At 37.4% G+C, this 25,170-nt stretch overlaps 1 protein-coding gene across 2 annotated transcripts in view; it reads right to left on the bottom strand.

The window, feature by feature from the left end:
• Window positions 1-25,170, bottom strand: part of LOC127435013 (tetraspanin-9-like) — a 40,380-nt gene that overhangs the window by 4,967 nt on the left and 10,243 nt on the right. The window contains exons 2-7 of one of the 2 annotated variants that reach the window (XM_051688107.1): window positions 21,460-21,539; window positions 8,088-8,279; window positions 6,815-6,889; window positions 4,087-4,188; window positions 3,680-3,811; window positions 1,172-1,255 (exon numbers count right to left, since the gene is read on the bottom strand). In XM_051688107.1, coding sequence (XP_051544067.1) covers window positions 1,172-1,255; window positions 3,680-3,811; window positions 4,087-4,188; window positions 6,815-6,889; window positions 8,088-8,279; window positions 21,460-21,522 — 648 coding nt within the window. In that variant the 5' untranslated portion in view covers window positions 21,523-21,539. Of the gene's footprint in view, window positions 1-1,171; window positions 1,256-3,679; window positions 3,812-4,086; window positions 4,189-6,814; window positions 6,890-8,087; window positions 8,280-21,459; window positions 22,311-25,170 lie in introns of those variants that run through there. The other variant, XM_051688105.1, reaches the window with a different exon arrangement.

Genomic DNA, 25,170 nt, shown 5'->3' with positions numbered 1-25,170 from the left:
GCCATGTCGCAATGTGTAATTTTGAGTAATCCAGTCAGTGAATTAAATACTTCATAAATGAAAACTTCTTCATCTTATATAATTTTTCTTTATTTTGAACTTGACAAACATAGTCAAAAAAATGGCACATTTCAGTCTGATGATGTGCACCAATTTTCTTATTTTTCTTCTTATTGTTGTTGTTATTATTATGATTATTGTTATAACTTTCCTCAAGAAACTTAACATCTTCTCAAAGCAATGCAAAAAGTAAAATAAATCAAAAAATGCTCCATAAATAAAACACTTAATTTGGCTCTTTGTGTTTTTAGTAATCTCAATAAAGAACATATAAAATATCTGAAGGAAAATATGGCTGTTTTGTTTTCTGATATCAAACATCATTCGAACTGAATTTGAGAAAGTTCTGATGTGTATTTTTAAAAACCCACTTGACGTCTAGAGAAACCAGAATGAGTAACAGGTGTGATCAGCGCTTTTTCTGTCACAGGAGCACAAATGAAGGGACTGGGATGACTTCCATACTCGCACGCACTTGCGTTTCAGACTGCGTGCAAAACAGTCGCACTAAAACACAGCTGCACGTGTTTGGATGGGAGGCATGTTTGGAGCGCGGGATGAATCTCATTGAATTTGCTTTGCCGGTGGCTCAAGCGAAATTTCATACCGCAGAAGCCGATTCAGTGTCATTTCTTCTCACGTTCTAGACAAGCTTTTCATCTAATGACAAGTGCAGCTGTCAGTGAAAAACTGTTTCATTATTTCTAACAGTCTCACGTGAAGCCCTGACCACTGATATAATGCGCACATGGATATATCGACATACACAATGTAAAAACCTTGCAAATCGCTTTTTTCTGCACAGTATCGCGTTTTCTAAAGCCAAACCAATTCCACACAATGGAGGACACACTTTTTCCTTCATAATCTCCTCTCATCTTCTCATTCAAATGAATTTAAGGAACGAGCAGTCCCTCCACCTTCCTCCATTTATACGACAGAATGTGTAATGCGTATGTGTTATGTGCTGTACACATTTCTAGTGTGGCGATTTTGCGTTACCTCGATAGAGACGATAATCCAAAATGTATACCAGCTAGCAAATGTCTAGCGGTTTATCATGTCTACTGGTATATCGCCCACCCCTTTGCGAGTGTGTGTGTTTCAGTACCTGTAAGACGAGCACACACATTGCGATGGTTCCCAGCAAATGTTTGTTGTCATTTAGCCATTCCTCAACCTTCTCATAGCAACCCTAAGAGAAGTAAAGAAGAGACGCATGGGATTACAGAAGTGTGTTCATGTAACATGCAGTGTTGGACTACTTTGAAACGGTTTGAACTTCCCAAGCAGAAAGCTACTCATAATTTCAATCAGTTAAACTACAGTCAAACTATCCTTTTAACCCCTTAAACTTAAACATCTTTTTTTCTCACACATACTGTGGACTAATTGCCAAAAATTGATCACATTTTTTCAGAAATCCCCCTTAATAATAATTAAAAAAAGAAAACTCAAATTATTCATAAATAATATTGAATGTGTTTATAATCTTATGATAAAGTAAAAAAAAAAATTATTTTTTGTTGTTGTCCTAAATTTGTAAACATGTAATTCTGGTTCTGTTCACTCTACCTCACTTTGAAAAGTCTTAACTAGATGGCAGCAAGCACTAGATTTTTTTTCTTTATCACATTCCATCACAATGTACAGATCTGAAATGTAGGTGGCGCTCTAATGAATGTTAGCCCTCAAAGATGTGCTCGTCCATAGACATTCAGTCTAATTTTCAGTTCATGCACCACCCTTGTTATTTCTTCGAATATCTCGGCCTCTGAGTGGACTAGATGTTTAATTTAAGTGTCGTTAGAAAGCTGAGATCCTTCCTATGTATAACATTTTATCATCACTAGTCGAAAACATATTTTTCTGATGATTTGTTTAGCATGCTTTTCCTGCTGGACCAAATATTTTGTTCTGGTCATTTAAGATATAACATTGGATTATTCATCCAAGCAAGTTTACAGACAAGTACAAAATGGCTCATTTTTTAGAAACAGTCTAAGGTAAAAGCAGAGTTTAAGTTTTTGGCTATTTGGGGTTTACAGCAGCAGTGATCGGCACATAAAAGAGCCGTTTGTATTTGATGACTTACAGAAATCGTTTTTCACTTTGTGATTCTTTTGAAAATCTTTCAAACTGCGGCATTAGTACAACAAAATAAACTGTACAGTCCCATTCATGAGAATGAGAGCTTTCATTTCATATCTAACTTGTCCATTTAGGTGCTATGTGAAGGAATTTTATTTCCATATAAATATTTCTACCCCATTACCTCTAGGGGGCACTCATTTTCAACACAAATTATTTGAGACCTTATTTTATTATTTTAAGTAACAGAAATGTAGATGTTATCTCTGAAAAGTTCAGATTCTAAGCTTGCAAATGATGTAAAAAAAAAAAAAAAAAAAAAAAAAAACAGCACCATCACTATTTGAAAAAAAGTCATTTTTGATCAAATCTAGACAGGCCCCATTTCCAGCAGTCATCACTCCAACACCTCTTATCCTTGAGTAATCATGCTAAATTGTTAATTTGATACTAGAAAATCACTTTCCATTATATCAGACACAGTTGAAAGCTATTTGGTTCATTAAATGAAGCTTAACATTGTCTTTGTGTTTGTTTTTGAGTTGCCACAGTATGCAATAGACTGGCATCAATATTAGGTCAAAAATGGCAATAAAGAAACAGCTTTCTCTAGAAACTCGTCAGTCAATCATTGTTTTGAGGAATGAAGGCTATACAATGCCTGAAATTGCCAAAAACTGAAGATTTCATACAAAGGTGTACACTACAGTCTTCAAAGTCAAAGGAGAACTGTCTCTAACAAGGACAGAAAGAGGTGTGGAAGGCCCAGATGTACAACTAAACAAGAGGATAAGTACACCAGAGTCTCTAGTTTGAGAAACAGACACCTCACATATCCTCAGATGACAGCTTCATTTAATTCTACCCGCACAACACCAGTTTCATGTACAACAGTAAAGAGAAGACTCAGGGGTGCAGGCCTTATGGGAAGAATTGCAAAGAAAAAAACACTTTTGAAACAGAAAATCAAAAAGAAATGGTTAGAGTGGGCAAAGAAACACAGACATTGGACAGCAGATAATTGGAAAAGAGTGTTATGGATCTTAACCCCATTGAGCTTTTGTGGGATCAGCTAGACTGTAAGGTGCATGAGAAGTGCCCGACAAGGCAGCCACATCTATGGCAAGTGCTACAGGAAGTGTGGGGTGAAATGTCACCTGAGTATCTGGACAAACTGACAGCTAGAATTCCAAGGATCTGCAAAGCTGTCATTGCTGCACGTGGAGGATTTTCTGATGAGAACTCTTTGAAGTAGTTTAAGAAGTTCTGAACACTTTTTTCAAATTGTAATAGTAATTTTTCACATTACTAATGTCCTGACTATACACTGTGATCAGTTGAATGCCACTTTGGTGAATAAAAGTATCATTTTCTTTCCATAAGAGCAAAATCTGTACATTATTCCAAACTTCTTTAAGTAGTTAGCTACAAGTTAGCAGTATAGCTACTTTAATTTACTCCGCAACACTGATTATGAGCACTAGAGAAAATATCAGCGTTTTTGTTGGTGAGGAAAACACAAGTTTACCTGTGACCAGAAAACATTGGTGGCATTGCGACCGCACTCTCTGTAATGCTCCTGGCAGCATTTGTCTGGCACCGCTTTCTCCTGTAGGGCATCATGCCAGTCCGTGTGCCCGGTTACACCACAACACTGCCACTGTGAAAGAGAATGGGAACATTCGCACACTCTTGTCCACACTGCACATAATGCACCATTTTCTTTTGAAGATGCAAGCTTATTGATCCTTTGCTGGGTAATATCGGTGTTGGAGGGCTTACGATTCTTTATGAGTTATTTTTCCACTCATAATTTTGTGGAAGAGCAGCTGGAGAAAGACATGGCCAGTTTCTCTGTGTAAAATCAACTACTTGAACTTACAGTGACCCGCCATTAGTGTCACTGATGGCTGTATATCACACATCCACACACACCTCAGCCTGAATAATGTTCCAGGCATTGCGGAGGCCGATGTTATTGTCCGTGTTGTAGAGCTGCAGGCCTTCTTTTAGATCCTGTTTAGCATTCTCACTAACCTGCAAAAGAGTTTAGAGTCAAGAACGGTATTACTAGTATTACAGAATGTGGAATGAGATACAGGCCACAAATACACTGCAGTTTTGAAATTGACAATCAAATTTAAAGGAATATTCTAAGTTTCTACTTGTCCCTCATTTTCTTCTTCAAAATAAAAACCCTTAAAGGATTACAGTGAGGCACTTACAATGGAAGTGAATGGGGCCAATCTGTAAACGTTAAAATACTTACCGTTTTAAAAGTAATACACATGATGTAAACAATGTGTTTTAACATGATTTTTGTGTGATAATATTGCTTACTAACCTTTTTGGTGTACAGTTATATCCAATTTTACAACTATGTCGCCATGAACGATGTAATGGCGCAAACCCTAAAACAACCGTAAAAACGACGATTTTAACAACTTTAAATCACAATTAATCCATGCAGTTTTAAAAGAAGTATTAATATATTTTTGCAGTATTTTATGTTTTTAAAAAATGTTTATATTTATATTGCTTTTATATTTTACATAACCATTCACTTCCATTGTAAGTGCCCCTCTGTAACCATGATTTTTGCTTCTTTTAAAGAAAAGTAGGGACGAGTCGAAATAATTTTTTGTGGTAATCAACATCATGCCACAAATGCTGTTGAATGAGTTTATCCCGTACTGAACCCAGAAATTCCTTTAAAAGCATAAGGGAATTCCTTAAATTATCAATCCATGTGTCCACGGAATACAGGAGTATTTAAACACAGGTATAAACATATAATCACATTTATATATAAACACAGGTTTTTCATTTAAATCAATGATTGACACTGACCATTTTTGTACACACTATGCAGATTCTATGTAAATTACTTTAAATTCAGTCATGAAACTCTAAATGGTAATCTGTTAGCCAACCAAGCACATTTCATGGCCTAATCTGATAGGTCCTTTGACATGTAATCTGTTAGTCAATAAACTGGCGTACTCCCTCTTTGTCTAGCATTTAAATTGCCTCAGTTGTTTGCAGATGATCGGTCTCACTCCAGTGCACAACAAAAGTTCTCTCACTAAAACCCTCCTCCTCCCCAGCACCAATTGTCTAGATTATGTGTGTCTAATTGTCAGTGCTGGGTAGATTACTTCTAAATTGCAATCCAATACTGATTACAAAATGTATTACTAAAATTGTAATTAGTAACGTAATCTCTTGGATTATTTTTTTCCCCAGTAATTCAATCCAATTACTTTTGGATTGCCTCTGACCTAACTTGTTTATTTGATGTCACATGCATTTGAGTAAGATAACCTATACCATTTTTACAATATTGTTTAAATGCATTTAAGAAAACTTAATAAATAAAAATATTATGGATAGGATTTTTTTGTGTTTTTGAAATAAAAAAGGCACTTAAAGGGCAATGAAACACAAAAACACATTTTAACTGAAATGTAGGTTTTGTCCAAGATGGAAGAAAAAGATGGTTTGAATCATTCTTATTTAGAAGAGGATATTTCTTTCTTTACGATTGTCTTGTGAGGTTTGAATTTCTTTGTCCAGACTTCCAGAATCAATAATTAAAGTCAGAGGATATGATGTAGACACAGGCCTATTATTTCACAGTTATACATCAGCAGTGTTTAGTAATTTGCATAATTATTTGTTATGAAAAGGCATGGTCTAATCATTTGAGTGGTGCTTTTGTCCACAAATTCAGAAGCATGGATCTCAAATGTATTTTACATGGAACTGCATGTTTTCCCCCCGTGATATTGATAGAGCTTTAGGCCCTCCATCAATGACAGATTCAAATATGATTGAGTTTAACAGGCATTTCTTATGGGAGTTATGGGTTAAACAAATGTGGTCTTATTCCGGCAATTTCAGCATTACAAACGGCATCCATGTGTGGTAAAAGATCACACCAGTTATATTTGTGAATCAGTGTCACACAAACTTTCTCAAAATTCATCACAAAAGTGCATTCATTTACATTTTTGAGTACAAAAGCAATGTGTGAAACTAAAACTAACTTTACTGCACTAATGCAATCAGTTCGGCATTTATGTGTGGATTACATAGTGAATATGAAATTATGTGTATTTGTGCATTTTGATGCAATTGATATAAAAAAAAACCATTCCAAAAACATATGAATGATAAAAAGTTTTTGTCAGGAGTTGGGTTAGATATGCAATTTAAAGTTGAAAAAACATGCAAGCATCCCCTCAAAGGTTTTATTAGAGTTGACGTGACAAGTACTTGATTTTGCAATCTGATTACATAATACAGATTACATGATGTCATGACTGAAATGTGTTTTTCACTACCTGAATTTTTCAGCAGTGATTTCAGTTGTACAATGCAGTTGTCTGTCATGTAAATGTGTACAGAATGGGATTAATCACTCAGAAAAAGAGTGACAACAGTACTGTGTATGTGGCCAAAGAGTGGATGTTGTGTGGAAATGCAGAATACTGTAAATACTAAAAGAGTAAAGCAGGAGAACAGGTGTGTGTGCTGTTGTTGTTAACACTCTCAGGATATGTCTGGTTAATGAGAGTCTGTGTATAGTGAGTGGTTAAGGTGTTTGGGGGTGTGTGTGTAACTGCAGAAAGAGAGAGTTTGTGATGCTTGGTGCTCATACCTTGTCCGTGTAAACGAAGAAAAGGATGAGCAAAATCAACTCTGCCAGCAGAATAATCAATAAAACAATGAAGAACTACAAGAAAAAAGGGAGAAATTTAACAACTGGAATTTGTAGACATACACATGCATTTGATACATTTAAGGAGATATATTAAATGGCAAACAGGACTTTCTGGCTCTTTGAAACATTTGTTAGCCAGTCATTACAGAGGCCAATTACATATAGAAGTCTTTAAGGAATATTCCAGGTTTAATGCAAGTTAAGCTCAATTGACAGCATTTGTGGCATAATGTTGATTACCACAAATTTAATTTCGATATGTCCCTCCTTTTCTTTAGAAAAGCAAAAATAGGTTACATTGAGACACTTACAATGGAAGTGAATGGGGCCAATCCGTAAAGGTTAAAATATTCACTGTTTGAAAAGTACAGCCAGAAGACATGTGTTACCATGATTTTAGTGTGATAAAATCGTTCACTTACCTTTTCTGTGTAAAGTTATAACCAATTTTAACACCAAGTTGCCATGACATAATGCAGTAAACCCTGTTATCCTGATAAATGACGATTTAAACAACTTTACTGCTCAAATAATACACAAGTTTTAATAGTATTAATGTAAGTGCTTTTATAAAATTATAAGCTTCACATTTCTGCCTTTAAACCCTCTAAAAATTGGCCACATTCACTTCCACTGTAAGGGCCTCAATCGATTTTTTTCTTTTTTTTTCTTCTTTAAAAAAAAAAAAAAAAAAGAGGGATGTCTAAATTCATTTTGTGGTAATCAATATTAGGCCACAAATGGTGTTGATTGAGCTTAACTTGTACTGAACCTGGAATATTCCTTTAAATGTACAGGAACAAAAACAGCATGTTTAATTCTAAGTGTTAAAAGGGTAAAACTAAATGACAACCATTTTGTTGCGAGAAACAATTTAAGTGAAGTTCAGGGAAAAAAAAGCGTAGAATATGACCAGAGTGGATTTACCGCAGAATGCCAACAGATGGAAAAGCAGTTATTAAAATAGGTTGTGTGCTGTCCTTGTCCTATTATTGATATTAAATTTCTAAATATGCAAAGTGCACATTTCTAAATATGCACTCTACAAATGTAAAGTGTTAAATCTTGAAACCTGACTACTGAGGATTAATAATTAAGGTATAAACCAAATGAAACAAGGAACAAGATAACTCAGGATTATTTTAGCCAAGTTTAAAAAAAATACCCTGGCCATAAGTTCTTTAACACTGCATTGAGGGAGTCGACTTACACTCAGCAACAGGCACTTGTTCTCCTTGATGGCACCGAGGCATCCCAGAAAGCCCGTTACCATGACGACGGAGCCCAATGTAATGATCAGATTGGCAGCAGAGAGGGAGGGGAAGGAGGGGGAGAACGTGGCGAAACTGCCCTGAGAAACGGACAGCCAGATGCCCACACCTAACAACCCACATCCTGACAACTGAGAAAGAGAGAGACACAGAGAGACAGTAAGAGAGAGAGATTATCAACACAGAAGCACATTAATTATGGATCAAACACGCATAACTGTTCAGTCCAACAGTGTTTTTCACTGTTTTGTCTTCATCAGCTTTTGATTTTGGAGTCTGTCAATGGATTTTACAAAGTGTTATGAAGTACTAGAATGACCCTTCTGATTTGCGTACTTTCCGGCTACAAAGTACGCAAAAAGCAGAACAAAATTTTTTTTCCTGAGTAAATTATTGACTTGAAGGTTCCGTAGAAAGAAGGGAGACTAAATGCTGTTTTTGCGATCTCACTACAAAAAAAAAAAAAAAAAAAAAAAAAAGTACATTGTTATTTTAAGAGGTCACGTGACGCCATGCAAGGGGCAGATGTGTGAGCGATGAGCTCTGCGCACTTTGCTAGATTTTTAATTATTTTCATGTTATAATCTGGTGAATTTTGATACACCCAGTTACACATTTGCTCTTTGATGCAAAACATGGCAAAGAAGTAAAAATCCTCAGGCTCTGGAGACATTAAAAGACACTTACGTGTTCAGGATAAAAGCCCCGACAGGCCTACAGACTGGACACTCGATTTGGATGGCGCGGCGGGAGAGGTAATCCAGCGTCAGTTGTCCAACATGTCGGTGATGTTGACGAAGATTCTTGCTGACTTGGAGGATCTCGCTGTAATACGTCGATCGATTACAGTGATGGAAACAAAATTCTCTGAGCTAGTTACAAGAGTGACTGATGTTGAGAGATGAATCGATTGTCTAGAATCTTCGGAGAGGGAATTAACCGCTAATCCGCCCGCGACCAAATTTGATTTGGAACATCTCCTTGAAAAGCTTGAAGATCTTGAGAATAGAAGCCGCAGGAATAACGTTCGCATTGTTGGAATTCCTGAGCACGAGGAGGGCAGAGATATGGTGAAATTCCTAGACGAGTTTTTCCTGAGTCTGCTCGACATAACAGGCCACAAGCTGGAAATTGAGCGAGCCCACAGAGTGCCAGCTCACAGATCTGCTGAGGGAGACAGACCCAGATAGATTCTGGGCAGATTTCTGAGATCATCCGATAAAGATCTTGTGTTGTGCTAGGCGAGGAGCAAAGGGAGCTTTCTTGGAAGAACCATAATATTTTCTTGTTCTCGGACTTTGCGAACTCGACAAGAGAGAAACGCGATCGGTTCAAGGTATGCAAGAAACTCTTACATCGGCGAAAGATCACTTTTGCTCTGATGTTTCCGGCCAAACTGAGAATAGAATCGAAGGACGGTCACAAAGTATTTACATGTCCCAAACAGGCAATGTCTTTTATTGAATCAATAGGTGAGTAACCATTGGGTGTTTCTCATGTGAGTGGACTGACTCGCTGTACTTGCTCTTGAGGAAGCTGGGCGACATTTTGGTTTCTTTTTTCTTTTTGCGTTGGCTCTGCCTAGCGGCTGGAGTTTGTTTTGTGAATAACACTTTTCTTTAAAGAAACTTCTGCATTAACGAAAGATTACTTTTGCATTGAAGTTCCCAGCCAGTTTGAGAGTGGACACTACGGATGACCGCAAAATATCTACATGCTCACACAAAGGATGTCTTTTATAAAGTTGACGGATTGTGTAAGTCATGGTATATATTTTATGCGGCCTCGTTAATGCGCATGTTTTTCTTTTTTCTGTTTGTTTTGTTCGGGGGTAAGTTCGGGGTTTAATTGTTTCACTAATGGGGAATGTGGTCTGTATAATTTTGTTTTTGACACACAATGTATTTTTTCTACTACATCAAAATGTCAAATGTTAATATGACTGTACTATCTCTCTCCACATGGAATGTGAATGGGTTGGGGCACCCCATAAAAAGAAGGTTTTCTTAAACGTAAGAAATATGATATAGTGTTTCTTCAAAAAACACATCTCTCCCCGCAGAAAGCTGAAAAATTTGGGAAGATATGGGGTGGACATGTTTTTTTTAGTGCTGGCCCAAGTAAGAGCAAGGGAGTCATTATATTGATTAATAAACATCTACAATTCAAATGTCTCAAACAGATTAAAGATAAATTAGGGAGAGTCATTATTGTTTTAGCTGAAATTCAGGGGCAAAGGTTGATTTCATTTCATAGGAGCTAATATTTACACACCTAACGCTGATGATCAGGGCTTTTTTTATAGATCTTGAAGGGATGTTGCAAGCCGCTGGCACCCCTCATGATATAATATTGGGGAGACTTTAGTCTTTTGATGGACTCAGTCCTTGATCATAGTGAAGCAAAAGTGTGTAAGCCCCCTAGAGCAACATTGACGCTTCACAGGATGTGTAAAAATCTTGGTCTTATGGATATTTGCAGACTTTTGAACCCATCTGGTAGAGACAATACATTTTTTTCATCAGTCCATAAGATTTATTCTACAATATTTTTTTTTTTTTAATATCCAAATGCCTCATTTCATCTGTTGTTGATTGCTCAATTGGAAATATCTTAGTCTCGGATCACGCCCTGGTGAGTTTAGAGGTGATGCCACACATAGAGAAAAATAAATCATATAGTTGGTGCCTTAATGTATCCCTTCTGCAAAATCCTGATTTCCTACAAATGTTAAAGACTGAAATCAGTGTTTATATGGAGACCAACTGGTCCTCAGTATCCTCTGTGGGCATAGCTTGGGAGGCACTTAAGGCGGTTCTTAGGGGTCGAATCATACAGTATGCCTCATTCATCAAAAAACCCAAAGCACGAGAACTCTTGGAGTTGGAAGGAAATATTAAAAGTGCAGAGGCAGAGCTGAAGTGCCGTATGTCAGCTGATGGCCTCAGAAAATTGACCCAATTTAAATAAAGATATAATACTATTTTGTCGCGGAAAGTGGAGTTTTGGTTATTCAGGGCAAGACAGTCATACTTTGAGTCGGGGGACAAAACAGGGAAGCTTTTGGCTAGATATATAAAGCAGAGAGAGTCTTTTTCTACCATTCCCTCAGTGAAATCTACTGGTGGTGAAATTTTTAACACAGCCATTGATATTAATAATGCTTTTAAAGAGTTCTATCTTGATCTTTATGGTTCCACATCTTCGTCTACTGATGAAGATATTAGAAACTTTGTGGAACCATTAGATCTCCCTAAACTGACGACTAAGCAAAAAAACTCGCTTGATTCTGAGATAACCTTGGAGGAGCTTGACAAGGTAATTAAGTCCCTACCTACTGGCAAGGCTCCGGGGCCAGATGGTTTTGCCGCAGAATTTTTTCGATCTTATGCTACAGAACTGGCTTCACTTTTGCTAGAAGTTTATACTGAATCATTAAAGAATGGAAAGCTTCCTCCAACCATGACACAAGCCCGGATCAGTCTGATTCTTAAAAAGGACAAAGATCCAAGCGAGTGTAAAAGTTACCGTCCAATCTCCCTGATCCAACTAGATGTAAAAATATTGTAAAAAATTTTGGCTAACCGATTAAGTAAGGTTATGACATCTCTTATACATATAGATCAGGTGGGATTTATTCGGGGCCGTAGCTCTTCTGATAACATCAGGCGTCTCATCAATATCATGTGGTCAGTAGCGAATGATCAATCTCCGATCGCTGCCATCTCACTTGACGCCGAAAAGGCGTTTGATATGGTAGAACGGGATTATCTTTTTAAGATTTTGGAAATGTATGGGTTCGGGAGTACATTTATTGGTTGGATTAAGTTACTTTATAGACACCCTGTAGCAGCAGTACAAACAATTGGATTCATTTCAGATTATTTTACTCTGGATAGGGGCACTCAGCAGGGCTGCCCTCTTTCCCCATTATTGTTCTGTCTTGCCCTGGAACCATTAGCAGTCGCAATAAGAAAGGAGGATGATTTTCCAGGGGTGATTGCGGGAGGTGTGGCGCATAAGCTTCTGCTTTACGCAGATGATATTTTATTATTTGTCTCTGAACCTGCTAGATCTATGCCTTGCCTCCACAGAATTATTCATTCCTTTTCCAATTCTCAGGATACAAAGTCAATTGGTCTAAATCCGAAGCTTTGGCTCTGACAGCGTACTGTCCAGTAATGGCTTTCCAGCCGGGAGCCTTCCAGTGGCCCAAACAGGGCATTAAGTATTTGGGGATTTTATTCCCAGCAAATTTGTCTGATTTAGTTAGAGTTAATTTTGATCCTTTAATAAAAAGGTTTTCGAGCGATGTGGGCAGGTGGGCTTGATTACATTTATCGATGATTGTGAAGGTTAATGTTATTAAAATGAACGGTATTCCAAAATTTAACTACCTGCTACAATCTCTCCCTGTAGATGTCCCCCTCTCTTATTTCAAGCAATTTGATAGCATTGCGAAGTCCTTCATTTGGAATGGTAAACGTCCCAGATTGCATTTTAATAAATTACATAGGCCGATAGACAAAGGAGGGCTAGGCCTACCCAAGATTTTGTTTTATTACTATGCGTTCAGTCTCAGACATTTGGCTCATTGGTCACTTCCACCTGAGAGAGCCCCTCCCTGGTTTGTTATTGAACAGGCAGTTCTTGCCCCTATTTCGCCATTACAAAGCATCTCTATCAAACTAATCGGAAGAGTTAAGTTGCACCCCGTTATTTCGCATTTACGAAACACTTATTTAAATGTTGCCTCGAGCATATCGCAGAACCCAAGATTGTGTATTGGCAAGTCCACTTTCTGCTGGTCAGAGTGGATTGTGAGGGGGGGGTTGCTAAACTCGGTGACCTATATGAAAGTGGAGTGTTGAGATTGTTTGAAAACATGGTCCAACATTTTGGGATCCCCAGACCTCAGTTTTATAGGTATTTACAACTGCGCCACCTGCTTTGTACTATTTTTGGGAGTAGCACACACCCCACTAAGGAGGCAGATGCTTTGGGAGAGGTGATTGTGGCTTTTGGAAAAGGTCATGAGGCATCAGTGTACTACTCCCTGTTAATTCAGAGTATGGGGGATGGAGCCTTAACTTCTCTCAAGAGAGTATGGGAGAAAGATTTCAACTTGGCATTGGAGGAAGGAGTGTGGGCTAAGATTCTTAAAAAACGTTAAGTCTGCATCTAGAGATGCAAGAGTGCATCTTATACACTTCAAAATTTTGCAATGATTTTATTGGACCCCCTCTAGACTGTACAGGCTTGATCTTAAAGACACACCCACCTGCTGGAGATGCCAATCAGAGGATGGAGACATGGCCCATGTTTTTTGGTGGTGTGTTGACATCCAGAAATTCTGGTCGAAGGTTCAGAATTTTGTGTGCGACGTGGTGGGCACTGAGGTTTCGTTTTGCCCCAGACTTTGCGTTCTGGGCGATGGGGCAGTCATCGATATGGGGGATGGCCATATAGGGAACTGGGTTCTGACATGCGTGATGATTGCCAGGCAGGTTATTTTGAGGGGTTGGAGGTCAGCTGGTGCGACCCCATATCCGGAGTGGTACACGGAGGTGGGGAGGGTGACAGCTTATGAGGTGTCGTCATCGGGAAGACGGGGTGGCTTGGATAAGTTTATTCGGAAGTGGGGCAGGTATTTGGAGTTTTTGGAGGGCTCTCGGGTGGGGTGTGGAGAGAGTAGTGTATTATAGTTAGTATGATTATTATGTGTATGTATGTATGTATGTGTGTATATATATATATATATATATATATATATATAGTATATATTTTTATATATATGTATATATGTGTGTCGGTTTGATTTTTATTTCTATATATTTACTTATGTACCACAGGGTTGTTGTTTTTTTTTTGGGGGGGGGGGGCTTAAATGTTGATTTTTTATATATATATATATATATATATATATATATATATATATATATATATATATATATATATATCATTGTTATTGCATGATTTAATAAAAAAATGTTAATTACAACAACAAAAAAAGATAGCAGGCCGAGCTAACGTTGATGAACTCAATATTTAGATGAAAACCATAGTCATCATTTATATAATGTTGAGGCTCAAAGTAAAATACTGTGCAAGTGAAACATACTCTTAAAAGACTGGAGGTAGGTGTCTGACTGTATGCGTAACCAACAAAATCACACCTGTGTCAGCTCTCTCTGCTGGGACAGTTATATAAATGCTAATGAAATCGCAATAGTTGAGTATTGAAGTGTGTAGAGCAGCATTTTGTGTGTGTAAGTGTGTCTAGACTGGAATAGAGTAGAAGGTGAGCTTGTCCACATCTCATATAGGGGAAAACTCTTGTAATTTCATGCTCAAGCAACCGAAATGTTCAAGTAGATTATGGGCCAGATACCAGGAGAGTCCTGGATTGGCTTCAAGTAGAAAACGAGCATGTTATATTGGCTGCAATAACATTTTTTTGTGTTCCACAGAAGAAAAAAGTAATATGGGTATGGAACAACATAAGGGTGAGTAAATGATGACAAAATGTATTTTGGGGTGAACTATCCCTTTAAAATACACCAATAAAGCATATGCAAATACATTAAGGTAAAATATTTCAAGTTATTAAAATTCAAATTTTGCAAAGCGAGATTCTATGTGACATTGTGCACTGTCCTACAGTGCAGTGGTCTGTCTCCCCACACACTCCTCTCTGAGGATAATTGAAGGTGAAAGGCTGTGTCATTTAGTTCCCTTGTGAAAATACCCTGCATGCACTCTGACACCAAGAAAGAATGTGAAATGTGACAGAATCCTTATGTTCAGAAAATTATAAAGAAATGACTAGATGTGTGAAAACAGCTGAAGTCTGAAAAATAGGTTAAAGCTGATGAAAATATTTAGAAACACCATTCAAATGAAAGACACAGTAATCAAAAAAATCAGAGAGAAAATAACTATGGACGGAGCAAATACAGGCAAGAAAATGCAACCAAAGAAAGGACTAACCGGTCCACAAAGGCAGACAGACAGTGATGGGTGTAGAGGTAGAACACAGTGTTCTTCACCAGGGAAACCCATTTTTTAGTATTCATGACACTATCAGAATGCAGACACACACACAAAAACGAACTGAATTCAATGTATTCTCCCTGCCTTTGGAAAAGCTTTCATAATGGGTTTGTTCTTAATCTAATCCTGCACTTCAAACTGGGGGACTGTTCTTGTTTAAAATGCACTGCATACAAACAAAAAAGACACACATTATCTAAAGGTAACTGGCTTGAATGAACACAAGGTGTGTGGTGTGGACAGGAAAATTGAGAATAAAATGAAAAAGGTGAAAGAAATTAAACGAAGAAAAAGTGAGAAGGAAAGGAAAGACATGAAAAAGGGAAAAGGAAAGGAAAAAGGAGAAGGAAATAAAAATGGAAAAGGGAGAAGGAAATGAAAAAGTAAATGAAACAGTACAAAGGAGAAGGAAAGGAAAAAAGGACAGTGAGAAAGTGAGAAAGAAAAGAGGAAAAAGGAAATGGAGAAGTAAATAAAATAGGGAAAAGGAAATGAAAGAGGGAAAGGAAAATGGAGAAGGAAAGGAAAAAGGGAGAAGGAAATGAAACAGTAAAAAGGACATGAAACAGGTAAAAGAAAAAAGGTATAGTGAGAAAGAAAAAGAAGAGGAAAATGGAAATGGAGAAGGAAATTACACAGGAAATAGGAAAGGAAAAAGGAGAAGGAAATGAAATGGTAAAAAGGAAATGAAACAGGAAAAAGAAAAAGGGATAGCGAGAAAGAAAGTGAGAGAAAAAGAAGAGGAAAAAGGAAATGGAAAAGGAAATAAAATAAGAAAAGGGAAAAAATAAATGAAACGGGAAAAAGGAAAGGAAAAAGAAAATGGTGAAGGAAATAAAACAGGAAAAAGGAAAGGAAAAAGGAGAAGGGAGAAGGAAATGAAACAGGAAAAGGGAATTGAAACAAGAAAAAGGGATAGTGAGAAAGAAAAAGAAAATGAAGGAAATGAAACAGGAAAAAGGGATAGTGAGAAAGAAAAAGAAAATGAAGGAAATGAAACAGGAAAAAGGGATAGTGAGAAAGAAAAAGAAAATGAAGGAAATGAAACAGTAAAAAGGAGAAAGGAAAATGGAGAAGGCAATAAAAAGGAAAAAAGGATAAGGAAAGAAAACAAGTATAAGGAGAGGAAAAGATAAAGGAAAATGGACAAGGAAATGAAACCCGCAAAAGGGAGGAATAAATAAAAAGGGAGAAGGAAACAAAATGAGAAAAAGTGAGAAGGAAAAAGAAAGGCAGAAAGAAATTAAACAGGAAAAATGAGAAGGAAACACTGATAGTGATTAATAAATAAGGAATGAATAAGTACTACAAATAAGAAGCAAAAAGGAGAAGTAAACCGAAAGACAGAGAAAAGTTGATTCAGCAGTTTATGTTAACACATCCCACATGCAAAACTGACCTCTCTCTCACACACACACACACACTCATTAGGTGCTATGTATGTGTGTGTGACCTTGTGAAAGTTGAAGTCAGTATTTTGACTCATGTATTAAACATGGAGCTGAGAGCCATCAGGCTCACTAATGTCAAACACATGAAATATAGATTAACAGCAACCTAAAACAACTCACACTACACACACTCAGACAGACTCATAATTACATGCCAAAATCGTATTTTTGTTTTACAAAAACAAAAGATCCACACACAAGGAGACAAAATACAACAAGACTATTCACATAAGCAGCAAGATCACGATTTTAATTATCTATTTTTTTTAAATAATTTAAATTACAATGCATGAATCACTCTATAAACCAGGACACACAATTAGGAAAGTAATTTCTCTTCAATTGAAAAATGCACTCCAACTAACCCCAAAGCACAGAGATATTGACTCTGACATACCACTCTGTCTGAAGGTAATTCTGTCTAAAGCTTTCTGTCTAACCTTTTTTAATCACTTCACTTCCATCTATCCTCCTGTCTCTCTCTTTTTTCTCTCTTTTATTTTCTCTACCCTAATGTTTTAAATATAAAGTGTAAAATCTATCTCCAGGCCTTCGTAATCTCCCCATAATTTCTTATTCTTTTGCATTCCCTTCATATCTATGTTTGTGTCTGTGTAGTGGGAGTTTTTAGATCAGTAGGGAGTTTTTCTGAAAGATCCCGCCTGTGATTTGATTCATCCGCCGTTAAACCCACTCAAAAACAAACAAACAAACAAACAACAACAGAGACACACACACACAGAGGACAGATCAAACGAGCAATTGCACTCAACTCTCAGAACTAAATCTTATACACAGACATCCCGTTACACGCACAACAACAACACAGAAGATAAAGTTAGGCTGTGCAAGTGTACCTAAAAGAGTTGTTAAAATAAGGGAGAGAGACAGAGAGCAGGGAGAGAGCAAACAGGAAGGAAGAGGAAAATAGAGTGATTAGTTTGAGTACTCTGGTTCCAATAAATATGTATTACTGCCTTTGATCTAAGAGCATTTAACACCTCATGATGAGTAAATCCCTAAGACTTAAAGCAGGGCACGCGCACACACAAATGCAAACACATCCCTTGCGAAAATTTACCATGGTATTATACCAATTATCCATAGCTTCCACCAATATACTTTTTATGATAGTTATAGTTGCGATGATAAAACTGTAGTAACGTGGTATTAAACACCACGTGTGATTCACAGATGGAAAATAATGACTTAAATTTCAGTCTGTGAATCACACAAAATTATCATATGGCTTAAGACGACCTAATATATAGTGCACAAGAAGTATTGTCCTGTTTCATGTTACGTCACTGTATGGCCGCGCCACCATGTTTGTGACCGAAATTTCATTAACCTTCGTTATGCGTGAGATGCGAAAAAAGTTGGCGAAATTTTTGTTTCTATTTATAAATCTTGAAATGGTCATACTGCTGTTTAATTACCTGAGCCAAAATGTAATTTTTCTTTCAATAAAGTTTTATTTTTTAAGTGACGGCTTCATTTTGCCAAAGACAAGCAGCGACAAAGGGGGAAGAGCGGGGATAAAAACACTTTTGGGTCTTTGCTAATTTATACATTTCAGTTATCTGTTAACGTCTCAAATATATTTATAACATCATCGATTCGGATACAATTAAACTAGAAATGCACAGAGGATGATGTTATTCATAACACCCAGACTGTATAAAGGTATGTGATAACTGTAACACGCCATAATGAATAAAAAAGCAAAATAATGTGAATATATTATATTTAAATGTGTATATACTAACGTTATTCAATAAACAACACATCATAAGATTATGAAGCACAGACTTTATTCACACCACCATGTAAACATATTAGTCTTATTCACTAAAATGCCTCGGTTGCTTTCTGTGTATTCTTTGAGTTAAAAGCAGCCCTTACATTCATAAAGATGGGATCATCATAGACGTTTTGTAATATTATGACCAAATCAGAGCAGAAAACAACACAAACATAAATAACTTCTGAATGAGAGATGTTTACGGTGATGTACCGGCAAGTGTGTGAACTCGCCGGTGTACGGATATGAATCGTGGATAAAATATATTTAAATGTCCGCAAAAGTCAAATTTGGCAATATTTGTGCAGACCTCAGACCCGAATACACCTTTCCTGGGACATGGCATGGATCAAAAGTGTTTTTTGTTTTTTTTTTTGGGGGGGGGGTTCTCCCCTTTTTCTCCCAATTTGGAAAGTCCAATTCCCAATTTGCTCTAAATCCTCATGGTGGCGTTGTGACTCGCCTCAATCCAGGAGGCGGAGGACGAATCTCAGCTGCCTCCACGTCTGAGACAGTCAATCCACGCATTTTATCACGTGGCTCGTTGAGCACGTTCCACGGAGACATAGCGTATGTGGAGGCCCACGCCATCCACCGCGGCAGCTACGCACAACTCACCACGCGCCCCACCGAGAACGAACCACATTATAGCGATCACGAGGAGGTTACCCCATGTGACTCTACCCTCCCTAGCAACCGGGCCAATTTGGTTACTTAGGAGACCTGTCTGGAGTCTCTCAGCACGCCCTGGGATTCGAACTCACGAACTCCAGGGGTGGTAGCCAGCGTCTTTACCCCCCTCAAAAGTGTTTTTTGATGCTTTTCTTGATGTCATTTTACGGGTGTTTTTCCATTCACCGCCATTGTTTCCTCCCACTGTTGGTCACAAATATGGCGGCTGCGGGGGGAAAGTGATGTCACTGAAACAGGTCAATAGGCTAATTTTATGATTTTTTTTGGTCATTTTTGGAGCTCAACTGCATCTATCACCTTATTTTTGTCATATGAAAAAAAAAAAACCTGGGACAATCTGCTGAAATTCTCCTTGTGTGCTCCACAGAATAAAAGAAAGCCTTACATGTCTGAAATAACTAGGGATTTGAAAAAATACCAGTTTTCATACCAGTCGGCCGGTTTTTTGAACGACTAGTCTGTGTTAAGGATAACAGTGCAGCTATAATAAGACTTTGCTATGTTCACGGGACCCCAATCAGATGCCTTTTAGAAGGATATATGGACGTTAAGTGCAGCACTTCAACATGGTGACTAACGAATATTTAACAAATAAATAGATTAAATAACTATAACATCTTCTTGCACAAAACTATCAAAGTGAGAAAGGTAAGATATAAGAAAGGCTCCATTACAGAGTGGCACAAAACCACTTATGCACATCCTGAACACAGAAGGAGATGCTTCAATGTAACTGGAGTGCTTCCTTGCTGAGCATTCAAAAGCGCAGAACAGCATGATAATCTAGTTCATGACATCAAGCAGTTTAAACCTTTTTTACTGCAACTATTTTTTTAAACTGTCTCAGAATCAGAAAAAGACTTTAATCTCTCCACAGCACCTCACAAATATACGGGAATATTACTCATAGCAGAGGATTTAACGTCCGACAGTGATCATCTTGAAATGTATTGTTGATGCAGCACTTTGCTTTAACAACAGCACATAAAAACGCTAAACCTTAAGCATTAAAGAGACAAACTTTCTCACAGAGGGCTTTACTGTGCTGACTGTTATTCACTGTTAACACAGCAAGTTATCATCACGCAAATTCGCTCTCTGTGAAGTTGCATCTCTCAATTAATTTGAGAACTGCATCTCCTATTAAAACCACCGCCACTAAAAATATTAATGTTAGTAGCTGACGCCACTAATCGACTAGTCTAACAACTTACTAGTTGATTATTCGACCACCATGGCACAACCCTAGGAATAGCATGATGGTCTAAAGATCCCCTTAGAGGAAAACAGTTTTGCATTCTCTCACAGTAAGTTTTGCTCAATACTCGCAATAATTTGAGTTCCCTTGCAATTATTTTGGGTTCCTTTTCAATAGCTTTTACCATCGCTTATGAAAATTAACCATGATTTTCTACAGTAACCATAGTTTAAGGTATTTGAAGTAAAAAAGGTTTTGCTACAGTTACTTTGTGAACTATGGTATTTGTAGTAAAACCATAGTAACCACAAAACTGACCATTATTTTACTACAGTTACTATATGTGAACTACGGTATATTTAGTAAAACCATAGTAACCACAAAATTGACCACGGTTTCACTACAGTAACCACATTTTAACCATGATATTCATGGTAAAACCTCACCAATAATACAGGAAAACCAAAACTGGTAATACAAATTATAATCATTCTATGGTTAGTTTTACTATAGTAACACCATGATTAATTTGTGGTACATGTACTGTGGTTCTTACCACAAAAATGGTTACTCCAGTTATGGTTACTAAAGTTTTACTATAGTGAAACCTATTTACTTTAGTTCATTTTAAGGGCATTTTTTTGGGGGGGTAAAAACTATGGTTTTAAAAATCATGGAACTTTTACCACAAATTAACCATGGTGTTCCTACAGGTTTTTTTGGCAGAATGAATATGATTTTATAACCATAGTTTAGGTTTTCCTGTATTATTACTATGGTTTTCCTACAAATATCAGGGTTAAAATATGGTTACTGTAGTAAACCATGGTTATCTTTTGTAAGGGATGGATAAAGCTATTACGAGGGTACCCAAAATAATTGTGAGGGAATGCAAACTATTGCTAAGCAAGCAAATCTTTTTCAGAAAAAAAATCTGTGCATGCATTCTGTTCAACTAATGACCAATCATAACTGTAAAAACATTGTTTTCAAACAAGTTTCCCCAAACACTCCCGTGTCTGAAACTGATTTAAACCAGAAGGTGACATGTGAGGTCATTTAACACATCCTTAAATTGACAACGCTTAGTTAGGATGTAGTTTGATACTCACCCAAAACAGCAGGTTGAAGAGGAACATCATGTATTTGACACAGCACAAGCATCCACGCGCCATCTTCAGCTTCTCAAACTCTAGGAGGAAGACAAACGATAAGTCCAGGTAAAACACCACATACTTCCCACCGGCAGACACGTGCTTATCTTGATGTTTCCCTGCCGGTGGAACTGCGACTAGCGCGACGTCTCTCTGTGCTGTTTGATCTTTGACATTTGACCCTCGGGATCCGTAGAATGCCCCTACAGCCAGACGGTGACCCCGACGGGCTGCCCGGGCAAACTCTGACTCCACACTGTCCAATGAGGGGCTATGCTGGACCTCGGATTCATGGCTTTCACACCTCTGCATTGTCAGAGAAACAGCAAGCCGAGGGCATGTTTCACAGTCTTGTAATGCACGTGTTCAAATTCTCCATATGAATGAGATGTGAACTTGCACATAAATATTTGTAACAGCGTAAACTTCCATAGAATTCTGAGGTATAAAGGTCTCCCAAGTGTTCCCAGGTCAGTTTGTGCGAGATCACACCCCCTTGGTGATTTCCTCGGACCGATTTGTGACTTGTAATTCCGCTTCACTGATCATGTCTTAAAATTCTTCCTCTCTGTGTCTCCTATATGTCTTTTTTGCCTTTTTGTTGTTTCCGTCATGCATGCGGGAACACAGAGCATGTGTTTTCAACTTTCCCCGCTCTCTCTCGATCACGCTCTTTCACTGCTCTGGTTAAGCATGTTCTGTTTAGTAGATTTGCTCTGCTGCATGTACCACTTTTCCTGCACGCTCTCGCTCTCTTTCCTGCAGTGTTCCTGCACTATTATTAGAGATCTCCCCTCTCGGCTCTCCCCATCCCAACTAGCAGTCTTTCCCTCTCTGCATCATCATACTGTACCTCTCTCCATTCAACCTTCTCTCTTTTTTGGCTCCTCCTCCTCCATTTCAGCCAATCTGCTATCAGGTCAATGCATTTCCTTCCTTCCCTCGTACTTGCTCTCAAACCATAGTGATGTCAGTTTTGTCTGTGAATTGTTCTTTTGAGTCAGTTCTTTTAAAATGAATTAGTTGAAATGGTTCATAAATCAACCATTGGTCTGAATCAAAATTATTTAAAAAAATCTGCATCCACTTGTCACAAACACCTGAAAAGATCATGGAAAAGTCATGAAAATTATTTGGTCAAAAAGGCTGGAAACCCTGATTTTGAGACTATAGGTATAACGACCACTTCTGTTAATCAGCCACGGTTATCGGCTGATAATCTCAAAATGCCCAAATGCCTGCAAATTAATTGGCCTGGACAAAGTGTAGTATGTTTATATGTTGCATCCCTATGTCTACAGTATGTCTGTGTGCAAGTCCATCTCGCTTCGTCAAAGTCATGATACTAAGAGATTATGTTGTCTTAATGTTTCCAGGTCATTTCTCTGTTGTCATGCTACATAAATGTACAGGCTGTAACGTGTAAAGAGATTTGCTGTTCTTGGTTCAGTGATTAAACCACATACTTCAAAACACACACAAAAAATTCACTTCACTTTGTATACATTTATATAATTTTGCTGCCAAAAAAATAAAACAAAACACTCTCTTCTAGTTATTAATTTAGCAGATGCTTTAATAAAGGTGATGTACTATACACTAGGGCTGGGCGATATGTACAAATTACTTTATCGATAATCGGCTTAAAAATATCACGATATACGATTACATCGTCAACCCCCCCTGCCGAGGGTCGGTGAATTTTTTTGTTTTATTAATTTTGCTTTCAAAATTAGTTAAAAACAAATTTATTGAAACACGAAAAACATAAAAGACATTTCTAAATTCAAACTGCACTTTAAACGAAAAAAGCAATAAAATAACGAAGATCAAAAAATCGTATTTAACCACCTTATTTAAACAATTAACATCTCCAACGGCTCCATTTGCCATCAAGTATCCGTCAACGACACCAGGTGGAAAATTACTAATAGCCTACAGATTAAGAACTAAAGACAATTATAAATGTAAAGACAACAATAATCATAATAAAAAAGTCTAATAAATTCCCTTGTGTTCCCAGTGTAATGCTGCTAAATGTGTTCTTATCAAATTTGTGTTTGTATTGCACTTTGGTAATACAGTTAATGCTGCCTAAAGAAAAGAAAATAGAACACAATTTTAGGTTCAAGGTTAATGTGTCTTGTATTATTTTATGATTCAATCACTTTCATCTTTGTATCAATAATACATTTTGCGGGTGGCGGGTGCTAGATTCACACCCTGGGCTACAGTTTAATATATTTGGTGACTTCCCAGATCCATGGTTTTGCCATTTCCCGATATTGTCGATCATCGTCTGTCAATGTCGCAATGGGCATCGGGATTTTTGTAAGACATCGTCAATATCCGATAACATCATCCTATAGCCCAGCCCTATTATACACTTATTACAACAATCAATACAACAATCCCCCCAGAGAAATAGGAGGTTAAGTGCATTGCTCAAGAGCACAATGGTAAGTTCATGGATCAAACTTTGCGGAGCTTGAACTAGGGATGTGTAATCAATTAATCGAGTACTCGTCCTGCACCAGCTAGTCAACTATAAAAAACACTACTCGAACATCACAAATTGATTTTTCTATATGCAGTTGCCTGCCGTGAGCAGCGCTGAATATGGGGGGGGGCTTTGTATGTGTGTCGTTTAGGTGTTGAATGAAAGAAGAAGCTATGATGGAGCCTAGTGAAGCACTAGCAATACTTGTAATATTTAGATTCTTTTTTAATTCTACTCTATTGATATTCGGTTGTTGGGAGTCATGCAAACTAACAGAAGAGGATCTGCTTGATTGGTGGAAAAAAACTGCTAGGAAACCCAGAAGCTTATCAGACCAGTATGTGTGTATATGCGTTTAAAATCTCAGCACGGGCAGAATGCATTTTATAAAAAGCTAAATTTCACCACTTGTATTTGCAAATGTGCATTACTCTAATGCCATCAGCATTGGTTTCTATGTTTCTTAGCTCCGGGTGAGTGCAAATGTTTTTTACTTTTCATGTTTTATTTTCATTTTTACTATGCATTTTGTTCATTTCATTTTTTTTCCCCCAAATGAAAAGCATAATTTGTTGAACTTAGCCTATTTTGAAGCCATTCTTGGTAACGTTTGTGAATAAAACAAAATATAAATTTCACGTACGTGTCATACTTGTTATTTTTTAACTTACGTGTAATCGATTACTTGTTCTTTTGTGGGTTAGAGTACTCGACTACAAAATTACTTGACAATGCCAATCTCTAGCTTGAACCTACAACCTTTCCATTCCCAGCCTCAGTCATCATTTCAGGGTGGACACAAATGATAACAGAATTTTCCTTTTTTGGGGTAAACTATTCCTTTAACCACTAGACTCCATTCCCTTGCTATTTTCCATGTTTGTGTGTTTGAGGTGGAATTCTCCATCTATAGGTGCTTTGATTTTATTAGCATTTTTAAAATTTAATTATTTCCCTCTGGTGCTCTTCCCACTTCAAATTAAATGACATTGTGCACTGTGATCTTGACTAACATGTGTGTGTTGTATTGTGCCGACTCAGCGTCTTTTCCCTCATGACATCAAAAGATCTTAGGAAGCTCATTAGACAGGCTTTTATTAAAGGAAAAGTGATTTCATTTAGCTGAAACTGTGGACAAAACTGTCCCACCTCCTCATAAACACAGGCAG

The sequence above is a fragment of the Myxocyprinus asiaticus genome, chromosome 45 (assembly GCF_019703515.2).
Source record: "Myxocyprinus asiaticus isolate MX2 ecotype Aquarium Trade chromosome 45, UBuf_Myxa_2, whole genome shotgun sequence".
NCBI classification, from domain to species: Eukaryota; Metazoa; Chordata; class Actinopteri; order Cypriniformes; family Catostomidae; genus Myxocyprinus; species Myxocyprinus asiaticus.
Note: the sequence above shows the minus strand (reverse complement) of the source record. Positions and strands in the feature narration are given on the sequence as shown.